Source organism: Aspergillus piperis (genome assembly GCF_003184755.1).
Source record: "Aspergillus piperis CBS 112811 unplaced genomic scaffold BO85scaffold_16, whole genome shotgun sequence".
In the NCBI taxonomy this organism is placed as follows: domain Eukaryota; kingdom Fungi; phylum Ascomycota; class Eurotiomycetes; order Eurotiales; family Aspergillaceae; genus Aspergillus; species Aspergillus piperis.
The window spans coordinates 744,426-765,858 of NW_020291606.1; the positions used below are offsets into that span (position 1 = coordinate 744,426).

The window sequence follows — 21,433 nt, forward strand, 5'->3', positions numbered from 1 at the left end:
ATATTATTTTGACAGAGTTATATGTTCCCAGAACAGAATATGTTACAGCCCTCGAGGCAGACCAACTCAAGCATATAAACTTATCATCATATAATGTAATCGGTGATTATTTCCCACTGCATAGTAGCTATCAACTCTTCCCCTTTTGCAACAAGCTTAACAACCCTATTAACAACCCTACAAAGAAGGCACCAACGGTCCATGCTATAGCCCAGTCATCGAAAACTAACCTTGCAATGGCTATGCTCAGCAAAATTAGTATTACTGTCACAAGTAGCACCATATGCTGCAAATTGCCTTCCCTATTGTCGCCGATCATCAAGCTGCGAAATTGAACTTCACCCAACTCCGGACAATGCCAAACATTGAGTTTTGTCAGAATATCTCTATTGATTGAAGATCAGTACTTCTCGATCATAGATATTGACGAACGAAGGAGACCCATACTGGTGACCATTTATTAATCTCTCCCTGCTAAGCAGGTGATTGTGTGCAGCAATCTTAGCTTGAAAGAAGCACTGGGTAAGTATAGGCCGGAGACTGAGTAACGAGAGCTCACGTTCCGCTCTGAATTTAGTCCTCTCAGGGCATTCTGCATAATCCGCATAGCTCGTTACACAGCCATCATGACAGAACACGGCCCCTGTGGAAGCTTTATACAGACAAGGCCAATCCTGAGGCTTGTAATCCGCGATGACTTGCTCCAAATGCTTCCTTTTGGCAACCAAATCTTCACTGTTATATATACCAACATATTCAATGCCTGTCGATCGATGGTCATTGGCCAGCTTCTGCCCTGTAATAGAAAGCTTTGGTATTGCAATCAGAATAATTGCCCCAATTTTTATGTTTAGGAGCCACATACATCAACAATTTCCACCTTATTCACACAAAACCATGGCAAATATTTCGCCAAAACGCCTCTCTGTGCGTAAAACTCCTGGGAAATTGCTTGCCACGCGGTAACCTCATCAGTTGGGTCAGTGATCACCACCGGAACAATCTGGCAGCGCTCTTTTCTGCCCCAACAGATAAATATCACGGGGAATTCTTTCTCAAACATCGGGTTGAAGAAATCTCCCAATTCCTTTCTCCGGATTTCATGGGGACCAGGTGGGCGGTCCGTTGCACGTTGCTCGAATAGAGTGTCCGAGCTATCTTGCCTTGGGCATTCTCAACCACTGACTTTCATGCTTGATTGTGTTTCTCGAGTATGGATCATACCTTCGAACGCGCCGAATCCTACGCCCCGACGTTTGGGAGGTATTAGGCACCGAGATGCTTGCTATAGGTGGGGGCGCATGAATACCCCTAGTATTGACGACCGGAAGTAAGTAGTTCTCTCGTGAGTTCCTCGGAAGGTGTGCATGCATCCTCAACATATCAATGAATTGGAGGCAACGCTGAGTCTGAGTCAGATCTCCGTTCACGGCGAGATAGTCTGCTGAATTGCTGTGAAGGTCTCCATCATCGTATCGTGGTCGAAGCCGTGCTCGAGTAGGCTGGCTCACAACTTGCATTTTGACTGCGAAGGGGTGAGTAGCAGTGAATTGAAATACCCTCATATTGATTGCCAGAAGATACTAAGGACAATATATACACGACGGTTAACCCACATCTAAGTACCAGGGAGCGTCAAAGCCTCGCAGCTCCAGCTGCAAGGCTGTAATACCGATGGTTGATCAATTTCGCAATATCAATATGTTTAGTTGGGCAGTTGGGTTATCCCAGGTCGAGTATCAGCCTTGCAGCTTTGTAGCCTTGTCTCCAGGAAAGCCTTACAGTGAAATCCGATAGCTTCGGCTGGTTTAAATTCGCCATTGGTTGGGTAAGTGCGGCGAATCTCTCGTAGGGGCTATGCTAAGCAATATACCAGATTATTTGGATAAATCCAGGCCACACCAAGATGTCGACAAAATTGGGCATAAAGATGAGGCTGCGACAGGGATGGCAGATGCGCTCAAATGAGAATTAGCCTTGCCAACTGTTTTACCCCTCCTCACCCACGTCGGCGGCAAGCACAGAAGTATGCAGCCTTGCTTCTTTTGAAGCGGGGTAACGGCTGTGTTATAAAACCACCTCAGGCTATCGAAGGACAGGCTAAACCAGGCTCTAAACTCATATAAAACTTCTATATTCTGTCAACTGAACCCACGTTTCGTTTTCAGTCGAAAATGGAGCCACGACCTAAAACCTCTCAATATGCAAGGTAAACACCTCTCCACGTCATGATAGACTTTACTAACATAGACGAAGAATTTTCCGAGAACCTCCAATCCAGGTGATTGTAGGGAGTGCTAAGAGCTCCTATTATGTCCATCCTGAAGCCCTGTCATGGTGCAAAAACTCAGCACTAAGTGCGCGAATCGAAGGGCCGTGGAGGCAGCACGGAGATGAAAGTCCAATTGACTGGTCCGACTTCGATGAGCAGACAGTCGAATGCGTCTTGAGCTATCTTTATACGCAAGATTACTACGTTCCGCAGTTGGAATCTGTTCCTGACGATAGTTGCAAAATCGACGATGACTGCGAAGGTAGGGCGTTCTTTGCTGAAGTTAATGTCGGTGATTTATTGATGTTGTTCATAGCTCCTACTGGAATCGAGCCGTCTACACCCGAGTCTGTACCTGATGATCAAGAAACACTTAACAGACCACTAACACCCTTGAGCCGGTGCCTCAAGGCTGGCCTACCGGCAGATAATAACTATACTGCTGCAGGCGCTTGCACTTACCGAGCATCTCCGAATCCTGACGATCGCCTTGGCGCTGAAATTTTGATCCATGCGAAAGTATATTGCTTCGCACATCGTTATTGTATCCGTGAACTTGAAGACTTCGCACTGCAACGTCTCACGAAGGTTCTTATTATCATCGATGCGGAAACAGAGGCAGTGTTTCCGTATCTCGCAGATGCTATCCGTGTTGTCTACGATTCGACACCAGGAGCGAATTTTCAAGATAATCCTGCTCGGAAGTTGTTATCCCAGTATGTTGCATTGAATTACACTAGGTTAGAAAGTGAGAGCTTCGATCAAATTATGGCAGAGGGTGGTGAATTCATGGTGGATTTATCGCACAAGTTGGCCAGGCGGCTCAACATGAATGGCATTGGTGCCGAGACTCTGGTGGAACAAATTGATGATCTTAACTTACAGATAAGTCAGTTGAGTCTAGATCTTCATGACCAGGTGACCCAGCTCAATAGTGCGAGGAAAGAACTGATGGAGTGGGATAGCTGGAATCGAGGGATTTCCGGAAAGTATAAAAAGGCAAAAAGAAAGGTGTAATCAGGGATTGCTTCCACTTGATACACTACATCGTTAAGCGGACGGCCTCAAACTTTTCATTCATACTACATGATGGTGATTGGCTGGAGCTGGGGTTCGTTATATACTCGGGGGAATAAGAATGGACACTCCGCTGCGTGCAGCGAATGAGAAACAGTGGTTGTATAGCAGTAGACCAAGCTAGTATGAAATCCGACAAGGCTGCCGATAAGGGCCTAGCCTATATGTTCAGGGAGTAATGGTGATTCCAGAAGCCAATGTATAGCAGCCAAAGCCTTGACCAAAGCCTGCTGCATCAGGAGGTGGTTAGGTGTTTGGTTACCTGGCCAAGGAAAAAGAAAGGTATAGCTACTATGAGCTTACGGCAACACCTTCCCCTCTGCTCGTATCTTCTCTGGTGATAGCCTCGTGTTTCTCTACCCCAACCACAACATCCGCATACATCCGGTTGAACCTTAGTTTATGATCTCAACATGACGACATTAAGCACATCTTCATCAACTGCTCTCGCTTCATGAATTCAATGCACCGAAACTTGTCATCAGAATGAAATCCTCAAGCTTATCAGGAATCAACATGCAACAGCAACCCGATGTATACCTCGAGTCTCACAAGCAGGTCCTCAAGTGGACCAAAGAGTTGGAATTTTTAGGCTATATCCTCTCAGAAATAGTTGACCCGGATGGCCTCGAAGAAAGAGGATATTATTGTCACCAAGCAGCGGACCTCCCGGCAATTGTCGATACCCTTAAACGTGCTTGCTCCCAGCCAAACAGCAGGCTCCGGGGTGTATTAGGCAAACAAGCCGCAAAATATTTCTCAAACCTACTTAAAAAATCGAAGCAAATACGGAATGTGATGGCTCACCATCTTTTGTTGAGTCATGAGAAATTATTGGCCTTGGGAAAAACAAAGGAGGAGCTTGACCAGATATTCCAGTCTGTTATAAGTCGAGCTGCATCAAGATATAACATCCAGCAGGTATATTTGATTGGAAATCATACTTACTATCAAGTTCAATGAAAATCTTCAGGGTTACAGTCTGACTAATGTTAGGTCACTTGGTATCCCGACGACACTGAGTTCAGCGGAATACCAAACCGTCATACTGAAACCATCGCTTTGGGCGGTGAGCCCCCACTATACCAGCGCCAGAGAATCCTTGCCTTTGAGGCAGGGCCGTCAAATATGCCGAAAAAGAAGAAAAAGAAGAAACAGAAAGAAAAGGCGACAGAAGAAAGCCGAGTGGCCCAATTGATAGCTCTCGAGGCGTCCTTGAGACGTAAGCTTGGTAAAGTTCAGAAAGAAAAAGCACAGATCATGGAGGCTAAAGCTCGAAAGCTTCAAATATTGGAGCAAACATACCGTCAAAGGTGGCAGGAGAGAATGGAAAAGATCAATCGCATTCTGCTTCTGACGAAACATGAAGAGCGAGACCTAAAAGTCCAACGCGGAAAGATATTTGGCGAACCATTTGGAGCCAATGTTAGCACAGATGCACTTTTTATTTTGCTTCTCCTAGCCTTGAGCTCTCCGTTGTGGCTTTCTGGGTTGGTTGTCCGCAAATTTGGGGTACAAATCGTGAGGTGAGGCTGATGACAGATCCATATCATTGAAGGCGCAGCTTCGGGAATGAAAACATGTTGCACGTAAAAGTCACTATTGTTTATCATAACATAAGTCTTATGAATCTTTCCAATCTTTCAATTACCTTCCACCAACTTTCACTCTGGGCTGTAAGCATCTGAGACCGCAAACGATACGGTCACCTAACATCTTGAGACTGGATGATATCCAACAAACAGCGCGCACACCAATAGAAAGTAGCAATTATGTTTGTGGACTAACATCATTGTGCCCGAGGAGGATTAGGATATTGGGTCGGGAGCCGCTGAGGGGACATTGCGCTGAATTCTACTTTAGTGAATGTTTGTAGATTTATCACATAGTCGCATTGCTACCCGTTTTAAAATCAAAGCTCCTGGACTAGAAACGAATCATTAGAGCCTATCTGAGGTACCTGGTGCCCGAGGCATTAATATTCTGCCTTAGGTAGTATATTTCGGTCTCAGGCAGAAATGTACACAATCGACAGGCGGTAGGGGCAGTGCTGGCTTCAAAGCCAGACTTCCCTGATGAGGTATGTAGAGTCTCCCTTATTATGCAGACCATTTGATCTCCAAAGATAATCCTACCTTAGAAATCCTACCGTGTATAGCTTCACAGATAATATAAACAGACAAGGCCTTTATAATAAACAGATTATCCCAGCTTCTAAAGAATAAAATACATGAATGTCTCCCCATCAGCATCCCACAGCATCTCCTATTCCTAGGTAATACTTCTCCCTATTTAGGACACGCAGGTGCATTTTCTATACCGCAGATTAGCCAAAATTATTTTTTTTCCTGTTTGGATACTATCTACTTACCCCTTCTTGCACTTCTTCTTCTTGCAAGACGAAGAAGAAGAGGAGGAATCCTTAGTCTCCTTCGAAGACTTGGTAGTAGTCTTAGTAGCCGTCTTGGTACTCTTGGTCGTGGTGGAAGTCTTGGTGGAGGTGGTGGTTTCCTTGCTCTTTGTCGAAGTCGAAGTCGTGGTAGTGGTATCCTTAGTCGAAGTGTCCTTAGTTGAGGTATCCTTGGTGCTCGTATCCTTTGAGTCAGGAGTAGCCGTCGACGTGGTCTTGGTGCTAGTGATAGTCGCGGTATCCTTGGCCGAAGATGAGCTAGACTTGGTCGTCGCGGTCTCAGTACCCTTCGGCTTGCTGCTAGTAGACTTGGTAGTCTGTGCTGCCTCGGAAGACCCAGAGCCATGCTTGCTCTTGGTTGTGGTCTCGGCTTTGGTGGAAGTGCTTGTCGCAGGCGTGATCGTCGCCTTCTGCGAGGTCGATGTCACGGTGGACTTGACCGTGTGCGAAGCTAGGACATATCAGCATCGAGCGATAGATTTCTTCCTGTCTTTGAAGAACTTACCAGTCTCCGAGGCTGTGTTTGCGCTTCCAGTCTGGCTCGGCGTGGCCTTGCTAGAAGCAGAGTGGGACTTGACTGCCGAAGAGGACGGCGTAGCAGTAGGCGTGCAGACAGCCGCTGACGAGGCATCGCGCTTGGCAAAGGCAGTGCCGTCAGTTGCGCTCCAGTCCAGCAGCTTGCCGTTGTCCCATTTCCATGATGCAGTAGGGTACTTCTCATTGAACGCATCGAGCGCCTTGCCGTAGATATTCTTGGCCCCAGCAGCCTCGGTGCTAGTGACTTGTGCCGAAACCGATGAGATACGGGTCGAAACAGCTGCCGCCTGGGTACTCAGGAACTTATCCATCCAGCTTTCGTATGCACTGGCCCAGCCGTTCTTGGGTTGCGGGAGGTCGAGGTCTTGGTTGCAGGATTTCTGTTGGCTCATGAGGTCATCGATCCCAAGAAAAGCCTTATACATGCGGGTGTTGGCGTTCTTGAAGTAGGTGGCGACGCTGTTGTCACGGAGCATTGAGACAACCACTGCCAGAGTGTTCATGATGCTCAGCGCGCTGCCCTGGCGGGCGTCTCCGGTGCCGTCGACCGAAGCCATGCCGCTCAACTCTTCGCTTCCGAACATCTGAGCCGATGGTCAGCTATTACTTGTCGAGCGGAGTGGACTGATAATGAGGAAAGTGTATATTGAACTCACAGGTGCTTTGTACGAATTCAAACGACTGTCCATGGCCACCAAGTCGGGATATGTCTCACCGGGCAACTAGCATCCTGATTAGCCACCGGCATCACAATGTGGGGTGATTGAACAGGGAATAGATACTTACGTAACTATAGAGCTTTTGAAGCCGGGGCTTATTCACTCCTTGCTTGTTTTTGAAGGTTGAGTCGATTGTGAGGAACCAGTCTTTGAAACTGTCGCAGAACTTGTACTCGTCGATCATAGCCGTCAAGAAGGCATCCAGGATTTGGAGCTCGTCTAGAAATAGTTAGATAATGCATATACTCTAAAACGAATGACCACTCACAAACATGATCCACATTAATGTGTGGCATCTCCTGGTTATTCTTGTTGATCTGGGCTCCCAGATCGAGGTACTTTTGTTGGGCACTTGCCTCAACATCATCCCAGTACCCAGCCGTTGTTTTCGAAACGTCAGCTGCATTTGCAATAGTCGTGAACGTAACGGCTGCATCGCAGGTGTCTAGCTTGGGAATAAAGTACCCGAGGAAGCTATAACCGCTAACTTTGTTTTGGCTAGTTTGGATATTCTTTGAACGAAAGTATTTGGGCTTGTAGATCGTCTGCCCCAGGTCGCAGGTCCCGAGCTTTTCGGTCTTGGTATGATCGCGGCGATCAAAGTAGTTCAGACCCCGCCGTCTAGTCGATGAGGTGGTGTCATCCTCATTCTGCTCGATATCATCCTCCGTGAGAGTGGTAGGGAGTGTGTATCGCCAGCAGGAAGCCTCAGCGCTCGCGCTCGCGCTAGCAGCAACCGCCGACGATGAGGCCTCTCCACGTGGGATAACAGAGGCTGTGGTTAGATTAACCAACAGGAATAAAAGAGCGACAGCTTTTGAACCAGCCATGGTGAAAAGGAATTCAAATGATTGTACAAGAGTTGGTTGTGTGATGGTGACAGCAAATACAGACAGGGACCAGGCAGGTATTTATCCTACGCTGGCGACATCACGTTCTTCCTCATCTGTCGGTATATGGCTCTTGACCCTTTCAATGCCGAACGTTTGGGGGCTATGATGTTTCAATGTTGGGGCCAAACCGCGAGGCTCAGCAAGGATCCGAACGGGAAAAGTTAGGGCACGAATTGGTAGGATCAGCCACCGCCCCCAGCCTAACCCGCTTTTTAATAATTACCCCTTCCTTGTCGGCTTCCCACCGAACTTCATCTTTCCAAGACTCCCAAGACAACCTGAATCAATTGATCCACATGCACATCTTTGACTTACCGCAAGAGCTTCTGGAAGCCATCTTGGCGCAGACCTCACGTGGCTCTCTCGCCAGCCTCGCGCGGGTCTGCCAGCGCCTCCGACCGCTCGTCGAGCGCATGTTGTACCAGTCAGTGTACTTGCGCAACCACGACGGAGAAAAGTTCACCTACGCGCTGGACTGTGTACCCTCCCGTGCCGATTATGTTAGAGAGCTTCTAATTCACTATCATTACGTCGATGTTGAAGATGAAGAGGAGTACTATCCATTGTATGCGGAAACCCTTGCTCCGACGATCGGACGTCTCGTGAATCTACGAACGCTTGTCGTCAAAGGGCTCGAGTTCGACGCAGACCGAGAAGAAGACGACGAAATTATTGGGGGATATGAGAGAGTCATTGCCGAAGCCGAGAAATGGGACACTCTCTTCGCGCAATCTGCTGTGCCGGGCTCGCAGATCCTTCCTTCGCTTACAAAATGTCTGCCAAACTCTCTATCATCCTCTTACCTCATATGCTGATATTCATACCAGGTGTGATGATCATGGATGACATTGCGCCCAATGAGCCCGCTTGGGACTTTAGTCTGAGGGGCGCCGTGCTGATCCATCCGCACCTCCAAGACCTGACCATAGTCGGGGGCGAACTTGAGAGCCTGAAGAACCATGTGCCTTCACCACGATCGACGCCACTCGAAAGGCTAAACATGTTTGGCTGCGATGTGTCTCCCTCCGCGATGGGCGAGTTGTTGTCGCTGCCGCGCGCCTTGAAACATTTGACGTATAAAGGGGCGCCATGGTGTTACAGGCCCACAAATCTCATGCCGAACCGGCAAATATACGTTGACATGATTAAGAATCAAGCAGATTCGCTTGTGAGTCTTGACATTGACTTCTATCCAGGGGTTGTTGATAACCCCCCGGTAGACTTCACTACCCTGAAGTGCCTGGAAGAACTTACCGTTGAACCCGATGCATTGAGAGGCACCGGGGAATACGACCCGAAGAACAACACCAAAACATGTCTGTGGAAAAGCTCTGAGCTGAAATGCCAGCTTCCTCTGAGCCTAAAGCGTTTAGTGCTTTTTCTATACACCCCGAAGAATCCCCCAGATTGGCGTACCTTGATCATACTCTACAATTGGATCTCGCGGGGCAATTTGCCAAACCTGGAAACGATCACTTTTCAGATCGCGAAGCCGTGTGAACGCGAGATATTAGACCGATCTATTGGAGACAATGAGCGGTCAATTGGCCAGGCTTTTGAAGAGGTCAAAGTGGAATTGCACTTCGAGCTGGTCCCTAACAGCAAAATCGACGGCTACGAGCTTTTCGACTGCCCTGACTGCGGCATTAATTGGCGAAACATGCATGCTTGATCTGAGCCTAATTTAACATCAAACACATCCTTGCAGCACTTCAGAGAATACATCCATCAGCGTTTGATATATTCTGCAACATACTCTTCTAGAGATGAAACACGTCCGCACATTAAAGGAAAGCAGTAGCTGTAAATAACGAACCCGTAGCCTACAGCCTAATAATCTCACAAATCAACCAACAAAACCACACACCGTACACCAAAAAGTTACACCACCGACAGGAATCCTCACTGACACAGGGGCCAAACCTCTCACCCCCTCGTATTATCATCGCACAGACCAAACACCAACAACCCAAACAAGGTTAAAAAACAAAGTTGTTGGTTGCACGTCCACGCGACACAATGGGGTCTAGACGTTTCTGAAGGATCCGAAATCTGGGGCCAAATGGCCATGATTGACGGGTAGCGGTCTATCAGCGTGTATGAGGGGCCCCACTGGCCCCTGAATATCATGATTTGCTTTTGGGCTGGGTACCTGCGTCGTTGGGCTGCTCGTATTTGCTGGGGGTGGTGAGTGGACGCGCGTTGAGATGGGGGTGGTGAGGGGAGGGGAGGGGAGGGGAGGAGGTGTTTGGGTTGGCTGAGGTTTTGTGATTTTGGCATGGGAACCTGGAGGGGGATTGCCTATGTTTTATGTATTGTGAAGCTCATGAATTTGGTCTGTGGAGGTCAGAGAGGAAAGAGAAGACGGAAAGTTTCTTTTGTGTCTAGAGCAGGCTGAGATGGTGGTGCCAGTACTGCGGGCTTATTGTCACACGGTGAGGAGGAATATCGGTTGCTCCTTGTCATTGCATGGTAACCTGTCAATTCAACATATTTATGAACCTGTAAATAATAATACAGCATAACTCAAGTTTTCTGGTATCATTTCACTCTACAGAAACACCAAATTCATCGAGTATTGCAATGGATCAACAGCTGAAGCTGAAGCTGTCGCGGTCAAATGACGTCTTATCTTATCGGCGCAACCAGTCATCCAACCGCACTAATCCCGATCCGGCCGATGCAACGCAACATGACAGCTTCAGCTTCATCTCCATCTCCATCTCCATTACCACTCCACAGCAGCAACAAACAACCACCATCATCATCAACAACAACCACCCAAAATGGCATCCCCATCTACCCACCCCCAAACAATGCAAGCCTGGCTCTACAGCACCACGCACCCAACCCTGGAACATAACCTCACCCTCACACCTAGCGCCCCGACCCCACCAGCGCCCAAAAACACCCAACTCCTCATCCGCGTCCACACCTGCGCCCTGAACCCAGCTGACTACAAAGTCCCCGCCATGCCCGTGATATCAACCCTACTGATCCGAAAACCCGCCAGCCCCTGCCTCGACTTCGCCGGCGAAATCGTCTCTGCGGGCCCGAACGTCCCCTCGACCCTCACCCCGGGCAAACTCGTCTACGGCACGCTCCCCCTCCCGACGCAATTCGGTCCGCTGGCTGAATACGTCCTCGCTGAAGCCGAGCACGTGCAGATAGTCCCCGAGGGGGTGGAGGTCGATCATGCCGCGACGGTGGGAGTAGCGGGGCAGACGGCGTGGCAGGCCATCGCGCCGTATGTGACGGCTGGAGCCGGGGATAAGGTATTGATTGTGGGAGCGTCAGGCGGGTGTGGGATCTATGGGGTGCAGATCGCGAAAGCGCTGGGGTGTGAGGTGACGGCGGTGTGTTCGGGCAAGAATGTGGAGTTTGTGAAGGGGTTGGGGGCAGATGAGGTGATTGATTATACGGTGGAGAATGTGGTTGAGGTGGTGAAGGCGAAGGGGAGGTTGTTTAGGTTGGTGGTGGATCATGTGGGGGAGCCGTGGGAGCTGTATCGCGAGAGTGACAAGTTCATGGTCTCTGGGGGTGTGTTTACCCAGGTTGGGGCAAACTGGATGCCTACGATTGCGGTGAGGCTTATTCGGCCGGGGTTTTTGGGTGGGGGGAGGATGAAGTATGTGCCGATCTTTTGGAAGAGTAATAAGAAGGATTTGACCAAGGTGGGGGAGTTGATTGGCGAGGGGAAGGTGAGGGTGGTGTTGGATAGTGTGTTTGGATTTGAGGATGCGCCGAAGGCGTTTGAGAAGTTGCGCGGGGGAAGGGCGAGGGGTAAGGTTGTGGTCCGTGTGGTGGAGAGGTCGTGAGGGGGGTGGGGATAGTGTGGGGATGGATGGTGTGGGTTGTTTGGCATTCATTTCATGGCGTCGTGTTTGATTTCATTTATGAAGGGCGGGTGCTATGTGACAGATTCAATTTCGCTTCAAGAATGTCAGCGCGCCGAGGGACATGGCATCCACGGCGGTTTGGAGGGTGGGCTGGATCACTGGGGCGAAGAATGGCGAGTGATTACTCGGGAGATCTTTCACAGTGTCATTCTTGACTGCATTATCCCATGTCTCTGGATCGATCCCGCCATAAGTCCACATCACGTACGGCGCGTTCACGGCTCTAGCGAGTAAGGAGAAATCCTCGCTGGCACCTGCCGGATCAGACTCGATGAGTCGCTTTCCGAAGTAAGAGCCGAATGTATTGCATAAAGCTCGCACGGTAGCGTGGTCGTTGATAGTGGCCGGGGTCGACATGACATGGTCGATTTGCGGTTCCTTCTCGCAGCCGGCCGCCTCACATTCGGCGCGGATGATGCGCTTGATCGCACGTATTACGCGGTCGCGAATCGAGTCGTCGCATGTCCTCACATCAAGCTTGAAATCTAGGGTATCCGGGATGACATTGGCCGCGATACCAGCTTGGATGTAGCCACAGGTGACCACCGCCAGTTGCCCCGGAGGCACCTCGCGCCCTACTATGGTCTGCAACTTCAAGATGATGGCAGCTCCGGTAACAACGGGGTCAATGCATGCCTCGGGCGCCGAACCATGACCGCCCTTTCCGAAGATGCGCACACTGAATGAATCTGCAGCGGTTAGTAGCCGACCGGAACGGACGCTCACTGTGCCGGCTTTGAGTGGCATCACATGCGCTGCCAATACCACATCCGGGGCGGGTATTTTGTCATAGAGACCGTCGTCTATCATAGCCCTGGATCCTGATAGGAGCTCCTCTGCTGGCTGAAATAGGCAAATCAGAGTCCCCGTCCAATGAGTTCTGGCGGATTGTAGGAGGGAAGCACTAGCCATCAGGCTGACAACATGGGTATCGTGACCGCAGGCGTGCATTACGGGGACCTCGACCCCGTCCTTGTTTTTGGCGACTTTCGTGCTCGCATATGGAAGTCCTGTCTTCTCCTGCACGGGGAGTGCATCCATGTCGGCTCGAAGTAGGATTGTAGGACCAGCACCATTTTTCAGAACGCCCGCAACGCCGTAGCCGCCGATGTGTGTATGTACCTCGTAGCCGAGGACTTTCAGATGCTGCGCCGCAATAGCAGACGTGCGTTCTTCACAGAAGGACAATTCAGGATTGCTGTGAATATCACGATAGATGTCCTCGAATGGCGTCAAGTCAGGACGGGCTTCCTCGAGTATGTCCTTCAAGGCCGTTTCGGAGGCTGTGACGTCAATCATTAGCTTCGTTGACTGGAATTGCGCGCAGTGGGAGACTGGAGGATTATACTCACATGTGTGCCGAAGCTGCATGTTGAATAGAAGTTTGCTTCGATTGCATTGATTGATTGTCTGTGAATAGGAGTGTTGGGTATCCTTCAGACGTCTCTTATGGAAGACTGCTGGCCCTTCCGAGCATTCACCGAGGAATTGACCGGGTGCAAGCGGGGTAAAGTGTGCTTTGCCTCAAGGGGAATTTGGCCCCATAGTCTGATAGACACAATTGCCGAATATAGCATGTTAGGAGGGGCCTAGTGAGCCATTGTCATTGTAAAGTGGCCGGAGTGATTGGAGTGGGACGGACGACTCCAACGAACAAAGTAGGAGAGGATGATGCTCTCGGACCCCGTCGGCTAAATGCGCCACTGCTGGTTCTCCGTTTCCAATCGAACCCCGCCCCCAGCGGTTCTATTGTAACTTCATTCTTATCTCCCCCCAATTTTAGTAGCTCGGCTATCGGGGATGCGGAACCATGGAAGCCTGCACCGCAATGCCGGCCTTTCCGTTGATTTCCTGGGGTTTGATCGACATGAATATATGTCATTGGCAATAGTAGCGAACCTGGTTGGCCAATTAGTTCTAACCCGAAGACTGCTGCTGTGATCATGTTGTTCAGTGACTAGATTACAACCCAGTTTTATAAAATCGGACATCTCCTTACCAAGACAACTAGACGGAGGATATTTTGCAACGGAAGATGCTTGTCATTCACGGTCATTATCATTCACGTGCCTGTACGCTGGCAGTATTAGAGCAGAACACAATGATATAGAAATACCCTACTTTGTCATTATATCGAATCCTTCTATCTACAGTATCACTCTTATAGCTGTGTCCGATTAACCTGCCATTATCCCCTCAAACTGCCCAAGCGCGTTTGATGTGGAATTCACTCGTGGCGCGGTATTTAGCGGTCGGAAGGCGACAATCAGGTCCTAAAGCACGCTGCGTCTGCTTCATCGCCGCGAACCAAGGACCGTGATCAGTGACTGTCAAGGGCTCACTGGGAGAAAGCTCATCTCCAACATCAGTATGTGTCTTTGGTTCGGGCTCTCAGTCCAAATAACTCCCTTTAGCACGAGGAATCCAGAAAAGGGTATTTTCGTCTGTTTCGTAGCCCATATTCTCGCATAGAGTATCACAGAACATTTTACACTCCTTGTCTGATGGCCGTTTAGCCCATCTGTTATTAATTCGGGATAATAGAACATTTCATCTTCCCGCTTGTGGGAATGCATTGTGGTCTTTCATCTGGCGGGCCGAGTATCACTTGTGCAATGAGCTGTAATGTGCCAAGCGTAGATTAACTTCTTTCTATGCTTTAAATCCTGTAACCAATCTTCTTCCATATCTTTTCCCACTTCGTCCTCAAGGTAAAATTCAATCTCGGTACGCGTTCTTCAACGTGCTACACTTTTACTATCAGACCATGGAGACAGCTGCATGTGCTTCAACGCCCTCTGCCACGTAACACTGTCAATCACTTTGCATGTCCGACTGCATGTTATCTCTTCCAGAATTTCGAACATGTCTGACGGCATACGCCGACCTTCCCGGATGCCGCCAGGTCCAGAAGGGGTCCAGAAGATCTCTTTCTTGTATTCCTTCCTCATGTTGGCGGAACGGAACATAGTGATATCTAAGTAGCAAATCCGCACAGCACGCATCCCGTTAAGATAGACCTGCTTGGCAATCTTTTATTTAATGTTATCTGACACTTTTGTAATTTTGCTGCCATATCCGGGAGTTGTCCGATAAACAATGATAGACGCTCCATAAAGGATTTCACTCTCATCATAAGGTGTGCGATAATCGGTCATGAGCTTTTTATGGTCTCTCTATCCATGATAGCCTTTCTATTCATGAAACTTTGGTGATTTGCATAGCACATAGCCTGTGACGCTGTCCTCGACCCACCCTGAGAGGGTTAGATACATGAGATGGTGTTGCGTCTTTCATTGTTAGCGAGACTCTCCTGTACAAATTAAGGGAGGTTATCCGTGTTGTTTTGGATCATGCGATCTAATCCAAAATAGAAGTCGTCACCTTTCAAGTGCTTCTCTTGTTGATGTTTTTTCTAGTCACTGCGAAGAGGTACACGTTGTATCCGTAGCTCAAGGTGTATCCGTAGTTATAGAAAGAATCAGGTTCACGAGGCTGATGAGGTCAACTGTCCATGGTCAACAGCATGTATTTATGTCTTCGAATGGAGTCTCTTCCTCTATTTGTTGCATGTTCTATGAGGGGTATCACGTTTTCGTATAAGAATCACCCTTTCCACCAAAGGGTCACTGCATTGTTAGGGCTGACTGGATGGCCTCCTTATTTAGTAAAGCATCATATCTAGATTATAAAGAGGTGACACCGAGGCTGGTACCAAGCAGACGAAAGGAAATGTATCCTGTAGCTACTGCAGTAGGAAGATGCGATATCCGACCAGATGTTCCTGACTTTATTCCTTCGCTCATGGCAATTGCAAGAAATTGAGCAAGTCGCAGGGCTGTGTTAGCTAATCGGGCGCAGTTAATAACTATGTGGAGGCCGGTCAAAGTGTTGTTAGCCGTCTGTTTGCACTTGGCCAATTTTAGTGGTTGACAAGATGAGGACAGTGCAAGTGGAGATGGCCTGATAAGGTTCTTTTGGTGGTATTGGCACGATGCATCTATGACCCCACCCACGTTAATTAATAGGCCATGGTCTAGATTTCTTATCAACCCTAAGGATTCGACCTTATCATTGTGGTATGTCTGCCTAAATGCATGGCGGAAGATCCCGCCAACATGTCACAATATGGCGTCCTGTCGCTGAATACACCAGGCAAAGCGGCATTAACATGCTAGTGTTCAACCAGGAAGTTACAAGGAGCTGGCTGCCTGGTAGCTTATCCCGGAAGGTGTCTAGGGTGTAAAAAATTTCGATGTTAGTGCCTTGACTCGGGCGCCTTCGATCACAGAGCCGCAAGTCGTTATCTTGCTGTCTAAACTCTAACCATATAACATGAACCATATTGCAAGAAGGAAGGCCTTCATCTGGGGCTTCCCATGAGACTTACGGCGTCACCCGTAGCCTTAGGCCTAAGCCTCATATCAACTCTTTCAGCTGAACTCGTTGCTAGCACCCTGACAGCGCACAACTGGCACACTGTGTGCCTATAGCACCCAGCAAAGGCCACTCTGGGCAGGGGTTTTCTTTTTGCGCAAAATGCCTTTCACCACCGGAAAGGAAAACTTACTCCAGCTGAATCGGAATAGCTTCGACTTCAACCTACAATTTGAGCAGCTATTCTTCTCCATCATACCATCTGCATTATTCATTGTCACGTCATTATGGCGGACGTTATGTCAATTTCGAAAGCCTGTAGTTGTGAATGCTCCCTTATTCCAGCTAATAAAATTGGTACGTCGTCCCCGACATCTCACATGTAGCAACAATCATATGATCATTGAATTGACTATCGCAGGGTGCCATCACAACCTATGTGGGCCTTGAACTGTCCCTGCTCGTCCTGGTTGCGGTTGGATCATTCCAGATAACCACAATGTTCATCGCTTCTTCAATCCTCAACCTCGTATCGGCCCTGTTCATGATATTACTTAGTGTCTTGGATCATAGCAGAAGTCCGAGGCCGTCGACACTACTGAGCAGCTACTTGTTTTTGACTTTCCTCCTGGACGCGACTCAAGCAAGGACTTTGTTCCTGTCATCAGACAACAGAATCGAGATCAGCTATAGTAGTATATTCAGTGCTGCCCTAGCCCTCAAGGTATGCATTTTACTCCTGGAAGCTCAAGAAAAGTCCAGATGGTTAGATTGGGACGAAAAGAAGCACAGTCCAGAAGAAACAAGCGGTATCTTCTCGCTTGGCGTCTTTTTCTGGCTGAATAGGATGTTCTTGAGGGGGTATAGGAAAGTCCTGGCGACCGAGGATCTCTATCCCCTGGATAGCTCCTTTGATGCTACGTCGCTCAATGAGGAGTTTTCCAGAAACATGGACTACTCGAAGCTCAAGTGTGATAAGTTTGGCCTTGTGAAGGTGCTGGTGCGGACATTGAAAGGCCCCCTTCTTTTGCCCGTAATTCCACGCCTCGCTTATCTCGCTTTCACCTTTTGTCAACCACTTTTTCTTGAAAGGCTGTCGAACTATTTGTCCCAACCCCGACTCGATGCGAACACTGGTTATGGATTCATCGGTGCTAGCCTGTTGATTTATTCGGGGCTGGCTATTTCGTGGGCGTTCACATGGTATGATAACCCGGAAAGCATGCTGACACTAGAATGGACTACTCATACATTGGTGTAGGTATTTCCATCACCGGATGCGTACCATGGCGACGTCTATGCTTGTCACAGAGATCTACAAAAAAGCAACAACAGCGCGTATCGGAGCTGGTGATGACAATGCTGTTCTGACACTCATGAGTACAGATATGGAGCGGATAAAGATGGGCTTAAGATCGTTGCACGAAATTTGGGCAAGCATCATCCAAGCTGGTCTGGCTGGATGGATGCTGTATACAAGACTTGGTGTCGTGTTTGTCGCACCTATGGGTGTTGTTGTTATTTGCTTCTCCGGTTTGGCTATTCTCACCAACTTTACTGGAGACTCGCAGAGAGCCTGGATGGCAGGAGTTCAGAAACGTGTGGGTCTCACTGCTACAGTCATTGCCAGCATGAAGAACTTGAAAATATCTGGTCTATCTGCGGCCATTGGTGACTTCGTGCAGAGGCTTCGCGTTGAAGAATTAGCGGCGGGTGCCCGCTTCCGCCAGCTGGCCATCACTGCGGCCCTCCTTGCCTATATTCCACAATTGATGAGTCCGCCACTGACCTTTGCCTTCACGACACGAACTCTGGATGCGACAAGGGTGTTTACGAGCCTGTCCTTTCTCACTCTCTTGACCAGCCCATTTTCGCAAGTTTTTCAATCTATTCCTGGTCTTGTCTCAGCAATAGCCTGTCTGGGCCGCATACAGGCCTTTTTAGAGTGTGAGACTCATCATGATTTTCGCCAAGTCTTCGCTAAAATAACGAGTGAGACGGACGAAGTGAGAGGAAACGATAAAAGTGACTTCGATGGGGGTCTAGATGATCTCCACCACGTGGAAATCAAAAACGGTTGGTTTGGTTGGGAGGCAGACAAGTTTGTCTTGCGAGATGTGAGTACCCGATTGCCTACAGCCTCGCTCACTATCATCGTGGGACCTGTTGGCTCTGGTAAATCAACGCTTTGCAAAGCACTGCTTGGAGAAGTCCCTTTCAGCAAGGGCAATGTGATCATAAGCACTATGGCTACTCATGTTGGGTTTTGTGATCAAACTGCATTCCTCTCAAATGGGACCATAAAGGAGAATATTGTCGGCTTTTCTCCTTTTAATGAAGCGAGGTACGAAGAAGTCATCGACGCGACAGCTCTGAAACATGACATAGCCACGCTTCCTCAGGGTGACGAATCTAACATTGGATCTGACGGAATCGCTCTATCCGGAGGCCAGAAACAGCGTGTTTCTCTCGCACGAGCTCTGTACCTGCATTCCGAGCTTTTAGTGCTGGATGATGTCTTCAGTGGCTTGGACGCAGACACAGAGGAGGAAGTATTCAGAAAAGTCTTCGGACCGGATGGCCTGCTCCGACGACGACGCGCGACAGTTCTCTTATGCACTCACAGCATCAGACATCTCCCTGCGGCGGATCATATAATAGCACTTGGCAACAACTCTGTCGTCGAGCAGGGCAGTTATGCTACGCTGGCAACAAGGCAAGGATATGTTCAGCGTCTAGGATTAACGGAAACCCGCAAAAGCGATGTGACACATGAGAAAGCGCCATCGAAAAGGACAATACGGAGCTCTAAGAACGATGTCTTAAATAGAACGATATCTATCACTTCATCACTGGGATCCAATATGCAGCAATCGCGGCAAGTAGGCGACAAAGCCGTATACAGGCATTACTTCAAGAGGATGGGGCTGTTTGTAGCCGCATGCAGTGTGATCTTCGCCGCTTTGTGGGGGTTCTTCATTAACTTTGCAACAGTTTGTGAGTGCACTCAATATTATGGTTATAGAACGCCATAGAGATCGGCTTTCTGACTCATTCTCGTGGTGCAGGGCTCACCTACTGGACCGATGATATTGGCTCCAACCGACCGGCGCATTCTTCCGCATACTACGCTAGCATCTATGCTACGTTCCAAATATGCTGCATGATATCCCTACTTGTCACGGCGCTCGCGCTCCTCATTATTGCAGTGAAACGAGCTGGTGCTGGTCTACACCAGGAAGCCTTGCGAACATTGATCCAAGCGCCACTTCAATTTTTTACCAATACGGATACGGGAATCGTGACAAATTTGTTCTCGCAGGATCTGAATTTGATAGACACAGAGCTACCCGAGGCCACACTCAACACCATTGTTTGTGTAAGCATACCATTGAGTGACACACTAAAATTCCCTGGCGAAAGTCTCCATTTGTTCTGACACGTGTCTCTCAGGTTTTTGAAGCGATCGGACAAGCGGCTGTCATGCTCACTTCGTCTTTGTACTTGGCCATCAGTTATCCTTTCCTTGCTGCCCTACTCTATGTGGTTCAGAAGTTTTATCTTCGGACATCAAGACAGCTGAGGCTCCTCGATCTTGAGGCTAAAAGTCCCTTATAGTGAGTCTAATTATTTCGTACCATTATCTGTCAACAATATGGGAGCTCTTCATTGTTCTGACAGAGACATATAGCACGCATTTCCTTGATACTCTCAAGGGCATCACGACTATCAGAGCCTTCGGTGAGTAAGCTATGGCATATGTGTCCGACCTATGGCCAACCTAGTATCCCCCTTATGCCTGCTTCTATAATTGGTTCTCGAATGATACAGTGCCGTGCTAACTAAAAACTGTACAGGCTTCCTTACAAACGAAGTCGAAAAGAATTCTCGCTTAGTCAATAGCAGTCAGCAGCCTGCTTATCTTCTGCTTATGATCCAAGAGTGGTTGAACCTTGTTCTCAACCTTGTGGTAATGGTGATAGCAGTGGTGCTGACGATATTGGCTGTTCGGCTTCATTCAAACTCCGCCTTCGCTGGTGCCTCTTTGGTCTCTCTGATGAGCTTCGGAGATAGCATTTCCGGTATTGTCATCTTCTACACAAAACTAGAGACGTCCATTGGAGCAATCGCGCGACTCAAGGCTTTCAAAGAAACCGTGAAGCCGGAGGATACAGACAGCGAGAATATAATCCCTTCTGAACAGTGGCCCCAGAGTGGCATAGTCGAGCTCAAAGGCGTATCCGCAAGTTATGGGTAAAGGAGCTATCTTCTCATGCAAACACCACCCACGCAAAGCTAATGCTCACCAGGAGTAACCCCGCTGCTGAGAATGGATCAAACCACACGCCCACTCTTGCCCTCCGTAACATTCAACTTTCCATCAGCGCCGGCTCTAAAGTTGCCATCTGCGGACGGACCGGCAGCGGCAAGTCCAGCCTTATTGCCCTCCTGCTTAAACTCCTCGACCCCCTCCCAGAAACGGCCATGAACGCAACCATCGACAACACTCCGCTCCACCGAATCAACCGACCTACCCTGCGCCAGCGTATCATCGCAGTTCCCCAGGAAGCCGTATTCCTACCAGACGGTTCCACCGTACAAGCAAACCTAGACCCCTCCTCCGTTTCCACATCTGAAGAATGTCAATCCATCCTTACCACTGTGGGGCTGTGGGATTTTGTTCAGGATCGTGGTGGCTTGAATGCTGGCATGAGTGCAGGCACGTTCAGTGCCGGCCAGCGTCAACTCCTGTCGCTTGGCCGTGCACTTCTGAGACGTCGTGTCCGGGCAAAGAAAGGCTCAGACAATGGGATACTGCTGCTGGATGAGGTCAGCTCCAGTGTGGATCATGAGACGGAGCGAGTGATGCAGAATATCATCCGGACGGAATTCAGACACTATACCGTCATTGCTGTGAGCCATAGGCTGGACATGATCATGGATTTTGATCGCGTGGTTGTGATGGATACGGGAGAGATTGTGGAGATTGGGAACCCTGCGGAATTGGCGGCGCAGCCGGAGTCTCGGTTCGGAGATTTGGTCAGGACAAGTGCTAAATGAGTGATAGCCATATGAAGCTACAATGTGGTGTCTGTAGATCTCCGGCTAATTAAAGCGTGTGATGTTGTCTTCCTTTGTGTCTCCAACTTTTCATGAAGACGAGCTCTTCTCTACAATATATAATGATTACCCTGGAATAATTTTGTGGCAGTCGGGACCTTAGCGAACGCTATACCAAGTGTCATGAA

At 48.8% G+C, this 21,433-nt stretch overlaps 8 protein-coding genes across 8 annotated transcripts; 5 read left to right on the top strand and 3 right to left on the bottom strand.

The window, feature by feature from the left end:
* Window positions 1–102: 102 nt before the first annotated feature.
* Window positions 103–1,936, bottom strand: BO85DRAFT_470680 (uncharacterized protein). The gene is made up of 4 exons (XM_025662418.1): window positions 1,225–1,936; window positions 866–1,163; window positions 448–809; window positions 103–386 (listed from the first exon to the last, which is right to left on the bottom strand). Exons 1-4 carry the CDS (start codon window positions 1,563–1,565, stop codon window positions 131–133), a joined length of 1,257 nt encoding a protein of 418 aa, XP_025513321.1. The 5' UTR covers window positions 1,566–1,936; the 3' UTR covers window positions 103–130.
* A 79-nt stretch (window positions 1,937–2,015) lies between these two features.
* BO85DRAFT_402431 (uncharacterized protein) lies at window positions 2,016–3,525 on the top strand. The gene is made up of 3 exons (XM_025657190.1): window positions 2,016–2,209; window positions 2,257–2,534; window positions 2,589–3,525. The coding sequence occupies exons 1-3, from the start codon at window positions 2,175–2,177 to the stop codon at window positions 3,287–3,289; spliced, it is 1,014 nt and encodes a 337-aa protein (XP_025513322.1). The 5' UTR covers window positions 2,016–2,174; the 3' UTR covers window positions 3,290–3,525.
* A 340-nt stretch (window positions 3,526–3,865) lies between these two features.
* BO85DRAFT_499300 (uncharacterized protein) lies at window positions 3,866–4,975 on the top strand (the record flags this gene model as incomplete). The annotated part of the gene is made up of 2 exons (XM_025664068.1): window positions 3,866–4,270; window positions 4,346–4,975. 2 exons carry the CDS (start codon window positions 3,866–3,868, stop codon window positions 4,877–4,879), a joined length of 939 nt encoding a protein of 312 aa, XP_025513323.1. The 3' UTR covers window positions 4,880–4,975.
* A 557-nt stretch (window positions 4,976–5,532) lies between these two features.
* On the bottom strand, window positions 5,533–7,845 carry BO85DRAFT_522237 (uncharacterized protein; the record flags this gene model as incomplete). Its single annotated transcript, XM_025665248.1, has 6 exons — window positions 5,533–5,663; window positions 5,721–6,210; window positions 6,265–6,880; window positions 6,953–7,018; window positions 7,083–7,234; window positions 7,284–7,845. The coding sequence occupies 6 exons, from the start codon at window positions 7,843–7,845 to the stop codon at window positions 5,642–5,644; spliced, it is 1,908 nt and encodes a 635-aa protein (XP_025513324.1). The 3' UTR covers window positions 5,533–5,641.
* Window positions 7,846–8,141: 296 nt separating this feature from the next.
* On the top strand, window positions 8,142–9,644 carry BO85DRAFT_451702 (uncharacterized protein). The gene is made up of 2 exons (XM_025660652.1): window positions 8,142–8,682; window positions 8,736–9,644. The coding sequence occupies exons 1-2, from the start codon at window positions 8,205–8,207 to the stop codon at window positions 9,578–9,580; spliced, it is 1,323 nt and encodes a 440-aa protein (XP_025513325.1). The 5' UTR covers window positions 8,142–8,204; the 3' UTR covers window positions 9,581–9,644.
* Window positions 9,645–10,417: 773 nt separating this feature from the next.
* Window positions 10,418–11,778, top strand: BO85DRAFT_84315 (NAD(P)-dependent alcohol dehydrogenase). The gene has a single exon (XM_025665725.1). The coding sequence runs from the start codon at window positions 10,695–10,697 to the stop codon at window positions 11,724–11,726; it is 1,032 nt and encodes a 343-aa protein (XP_025513326.1). The 5' UTR covers window positions 10,418–10,694; the 3' UTR covers window positions 11,727–11,778.
* On the bottom strand, window positions 11,779–13,421 carry BO85DRAFT_84317 (putative zinc metallopeptidase). The gene is made up of 2 exons (XM_025665726.1): window positions 13,160–13,421; window positions 11,779–13,090 (listed from the first exon to the last, which is right to left on the bottom strand). The coding sequence occupies exons 1-2, from the start codon at window positions 13,176–13,178 to the stop codon at window positions 11,832–11,834; spliced, it is 1,278 nt and encodes a 425-aa protein (XP_025513327.1). The 5' UTR covers window positions 13,179–13,421; the 3' UTR covers window positions 11,779–11,831.
* Window positions 13,422–16,346: 2,925 nt separating this feature from the next.
* BO85DRAFT_426066 (ABC multidrug transporter) lies at window positions 16,347–21,245 on the top strand (the record flags this gene model as incomplete). The annotated part of the gene is made up of 8 exons (XM_025658102.1): window positions 16,347–16,541; window positions 16,606–17,387; window positions 17,446–19,181; window positions 19,253–19,563; window positions 19,638–19,801; window positions 19,876–19,925; window positions 20,042–20,438; window positions 20,495–21,245. 8 exons carry the CDS (start codon window positions 16,347–16,349, stop codon window positions 21,243–21,245), a joined length of 4,386 nt encoding a protein of 1,461 aa, XP_025513328.1.
* Window positions 21,246–21,433: the final 188 nt, after the last annotated feature.

Excerpts from the sequence above, each read along its gene's own strand:
- BO85DRAFT_402431 (XM_025657190.1), top strand. The coding sequence starts at position 2,175 with ATGGAGCCACGACCTAAAACCTCTCAATATGCAAG. Across the intron at positions 2,210-2,256 it reads AAAACCTCTCAATATGCAAG|AATTTTCCGAGAACCTCCAA; the intron begins GTAAACACCTCT and ends ACATAGACGAAG. Across the intron at positions 2,535-2,588 it reads AATCGACGATGACTGCGAAG|CTCCTACTGGAATCGAGCCG; the intron begins GTAGGGCGTTCT and ends TGTTGTTCATAG.
- BO85DRAFT_451702 (XM_025660652.1), top strand. The coding sequence starts at position 8,205 with ATGCACATCTTTGACTTACCGCAAGAGCTTCTGGAAGCCATCTTGGCG. Across the intron at positions 8,683-8,735 it reads CCTTCCTTCGCTTACAAAAT|GTGTGATGATCATGGATGAC; the intron begins GTCTGCCAAACT and ends TATTCATACCAG.
- BO85DRAFT_84315 (XM_025665725.1), top strand. The coding sequence starts at position 10,695 with ATGGCATCCCCATCTACCCACCCCCAAACAATGCAAGCCTGGCTCTAC.
- BO85DRAFT_470680 (XM_025662418.1), bottom strand. The coding sequence starts at position 1,565 with ATGAGGGTATTTCAATTCACTGCTACTCACCCCTTCGCAGTCAAAATG. Across the intron at positions 810-865 it reads ATAAGGTGGAAATTGTTGAT|CTTTCTATTACAGGGCAGAA; the intron begins GTATGTGGCTCC and ends GCAATACCAAAG. Across the intron at positions 387-447 it reads AGATTAATAAATGGTCACCA|AGATATTCTGACAAAACTCA; the intron begins GTATGGGTCTCC and ends TTCAATCAATAG.